At 47.7% G+C, this 4,027-nt stretch overlaps 1 protein-coding gene across 1 annotated transcript; it reads left to right on the forward strand.

The window, feature by feature from the left end:
- Positions 1-2,474: 2,474 nt before the first annotated feature.
- Positions 2,475-3,773, forward strand: BBBOND_0006090 (hypothetical protein, conserved; the record flags this gene model as incomplete). The annotated part of the gene is made up of 1 exon (XM_012915435.1): positions 2,475-3,773. The coding sequence occupies one exon, from the start codon at positions 2,475-2,477 to the stop codon at positions 3,771-3,773; it is 1,299 nt and encodes a 432-aa protein (XP_012770889.1).
- Positions 3,774-4,027: the final 254 nt, after the last annotated feature.

Consider the following 4,027-nt stretch of genomic DNA (forward strand, 5'->3'; position numbering starts at 1 on the left):
CGGCAGTGGTAGTGTTGTAGTTGGTGAGTGCTACTTGAGTGATTGATATGTTTGCAGGTTGAGGGGACTGGGCGCGGCAGTGGTACGTGTTGCAGTAGGTGAGTGCTGCTTGAGTGAGTGATAAGTTTGCAGGTTGAGGGGACTGGGCGCGGCAGTGTACGTGTTGCAGTAGGTGAGTGCTGCTTGAGTGATTGACATGGTTGCAGGTTGAGGGGACTGGGAGGGGAGCAGGAAGATGAGTGTTTGTAAGTGTGGCACAAATTGTCAAAAGAACAATTGTAGATGCTGCTACATATGTTGTAAAAAATGTCAAGGATGTTTTTCTATATGTCGCGACAGCTACAGTGAGCGCAGCACTGGATGGGGGGATTGCCATCCTGAGGATTGTGTTAAATGTAATGACGGCTGTATGTGTAACTGTTGTGAACGGAAACGTGCTAAAACTTCCCGTCTCTCTACTTCCCCCCATGCCGGCCTTGCCCCCGGTGCCGCCTCCTCCCATGCTCAGCAGCACACCGGACAACTGCATTCCATCAGCCCCTCTGAATCACCATTTTCCCCCGTCCCTTACATCATCGTCCCCGTCGCCCTCATCATCATCGTCATCTGCGCCATGATATACTTCCGCATCCGGCCGTTCCACAGGGTGCGGTATCTACTGCGCAGCTGATGACAATAACCGACTGGCAACTGACATCTAATGTTATAGACAGTAATGATTGCGTTTATAATCAATCACCTGAGCAGTGAAGTAACTACTTCCCCCCAAGCCATCGCCGCCGTCATCGTTGGCATCATCGTCGCCATCATCCTGCTCGACCTGTGCATCTTCCGCTTTCCGGTGGGCCGCAACATCCGCGATTTCCTCGTACGCAAGATACCCTTCTGCATCGCGTTCTACAGCTAAACTCAGCAATATGTTGGCGCTAACATTCTTAATCGAAATCCCACAGATCACCTGACTGGCGACTGACATCTAATGTTCTAGACAGAGTAGCAATTGCGTTGATGATCAATGACATGAGCAGTGAGGTGACTACTCCCTCCTCCCCCGCCCCTTACATCATCGCTCCTATGCTCATCATCATCGTCGTCATCTGCGTCATGGTCTACTTCCGCATCCGGCCGTTACACAGGGTGCGGTATCTACTGCGCAGCTAATCACGTTAACCTTATCGGCAACTGACATCTAATGTTGTAGACAGAGTAATGAATGCGTTGATGATAAATCGCCTGACCAAGTTAATGGTTACAGCAGCGATTATAACTTAGCCCTCTGGCTCCTCTCTTTGCTGTACCTCATCCACATCATGGTCATCCGCCTCGACCTGCTCCACATCAAATCGCATTTGCACAGTCCGTCAAGTCATAGAATTGCTGCTCAATCACTACTTGCTGCGGGACGTGTTAACAAGCTTAACAGAGTGTTTTATCTGCAGCCTTAATCGTACTCACGTGATTACTGTCTACACTCACCTAGCATCACCTACTCACCTATACAACTAATTGCTGTCTAATGTTTTAAATCACTCATTAATCGTCGTATGTGATTGCTTAGTTAGCATGTGGGTTATGTGCTGACCTAGTGGCTGACCTACCACCTGACCAATGCCATGACCAAAGTGCTGACCGAGGTGCTGACCAAAGTGGTGACCAAGGTGGTGACCTATGTGCTGACCAATGCCATGACCAACGTGTTGACCAATGTGCTGACCAATGTGGTGACCAAGGTGCTGACCAATGTGCTGACCAAGTTGATGGTCACGGCAGCGATGACAGTGGTCACGGCAGCGATGTCTTGGTCACGGCAGCGATGTCTTGGTCACGGCAGCGATGACATGGTCAAGGCAGCGGTGACATGGTTACGGCAGCGGTGACATGGTTACAGCAGCGATGTCTTGGTCACTGCAGCGATGACATGGACACAGCAGCGATGACATGGTCACTGCAGCGATGACATGGTCACGGCAGCGATGACAGTGGTGACCAAGTTGATGACCTAAGTAGTGATTATTATCCACTCTACATCGCCCCTTAACCACCTTACATCGCCCCTTTACCCACTCCTCATCGCTCCCTAACCCACTCCTCATCGCTCCTTAGTCCACTCTACATCGCTCCTTAGTCCACTCTACATCGCTCCTCTATCCACTCTACATCGCCCCTTAACCCACTCTACATCGCCCCTTTATCCACCTTCCATCGCTCCTTTATCCACTCTACATCGCTCCTTTATCCACTCTACATCGCCCCTTTACCCACTCTACATCGCTCCCTAATCCACTCTACATCGCTCCCTAACCCACTCTACATCGCTCCTTAACCCACTCTACATCGCTCCCTAACCCACTCTACATCGCTCCTTTACCCACTCTACATCGCCCCTTTACCCACTCCACATCGCTCCTTTATCCACTCTACATCACCCCTTTACCCACGCTACATCCCTTGAATCACCTCGCCATATTACCGCTATGACCTCTATAAACCATCCTAATAACTTGTGCCTTGTCACCCTTCCCTTCCCTTCTTCCACCTCTTGCCACTGCCCTGACCATGTGCCTCCTAGGGAGCTTGACAAGAAATTTGATGAAAATAAAAAGTGCGAAATAACCTCAAATAACAATCCTACTAACATCCTTACTAACCTCTGCACTGGCCTCGAAACCTTCCTCGGCTTTAACCCTGAGACAAAAGGCTACGACGGCAGTGGCATTGTGTACTCTGACCTTGACAGGCTGTGTGATGCAGTGATGGGATTTTTGAGTGGTGTTCTCAGTAACATCAAAGACCATTTAGGGCAGCATAAAGATACTTTAGAAGATGCAATTGACACTCTTAACACCAATAAACACGCCGGTAAAAAAGGTTTTAGTGTTGCGATTGTAAAGGTGGTCGAAGGGGTGGGGAGGTATAATAAGGCAGTTAAAAAGTCAAATGATCAAGTTAAAAACATCGTCACAGATCTACAAGGCTACACTGAAAATGGAGGTAAGTTACGTGTTTATCTTAATACTTTGCAGAATCTGGAGAGCTCTTCACATGAAGATGTTAACAAGGCCAAGCAGCAAGTGGAAGAGAAGCTGCAAGAATCCCAACGGGAAGCGAGAAACTTCACTGACGCATTAGATACAACAAATACTAAAAATCTTAATGTAGACGCCATTAATGATCTTAATGATAAAGTAAAACAGAAACTTGCTAACGTGCGTAGTACTGTGATGTATGAAAACGGGCGGTTGGAGGCGGTCAAGGCGCACGCAGAGGGGGAGTTGGCAGAGACGATAAAAAAAGTTGGTGAAGCGTTAAGGGCGTTGAAAGTAAGTGTAGATTGTAATATAAGTGAACAAGTGACATTGCTGGTTAATGATTTGAAAACAAGGGTAGAGAAGATTTTGCAACTCTTGAAGACCATTCATAGTATGCTGATCGCTTACGTTCAAGAGGTGGGTGAGTGGATTACCAAGGCAGAACCAGCCGTTCACGCAGCGTTGGAGAAAGTGGAACAAATAATTAGGGAAGCGAATGCAGGTGACCAGAGCAAACAACCGGCGCAGATTATAGCGGTGGCCGACCAGTTGAAAGTGCAGGCTGACTTACTGTATGCATCTGGTACTGCGGCGAAGGAGAGAGTTATTGCGGAAGTGAAAACAGCGCTTGAGGCTGTGAGAAAAATGGATGGGGAATTGAAGGAGGATTTGTATGGAGTTAAGAAAGCAGTAGAGGGGCAGGTTACTAAAATTAAGGAGGCGATCGGACAAGTGTACTTATAATGTAACCGGCAAGCAAGGTCCAGTAGGAGAGGAGAATAAGAGTATCGAAAAGGTGATAGAACACTTTAAAGACAAGATATACGATATTGAGGGGCATGTTGGTGAAGCGATTAACGGTGGAGGACCTCTGGCTGGTACGGATGACAGCATATATAACAACTGGGGTGCTCTAAGAAGTAAAATAATGACGGCGGTCAATGAAATTTTTTAATAAGGAAAAGAGCCAAAATAGTACTTACCTTGGACAAAATTCA

Source organism: Babesia bigemina, scaffold Bbigscaff_77272 (assembly GCF_000981445.1).
Source record: "Babesia bigemina genome assembly Bbig001, scaffold Bbigscaff_77272".
NCBI classification, from domain to species: Eukaryota; Apicomplexa; class Aconoidasida; order Piroplasmida; family Babesiidae; genus Babesia; species Babesia bigemina.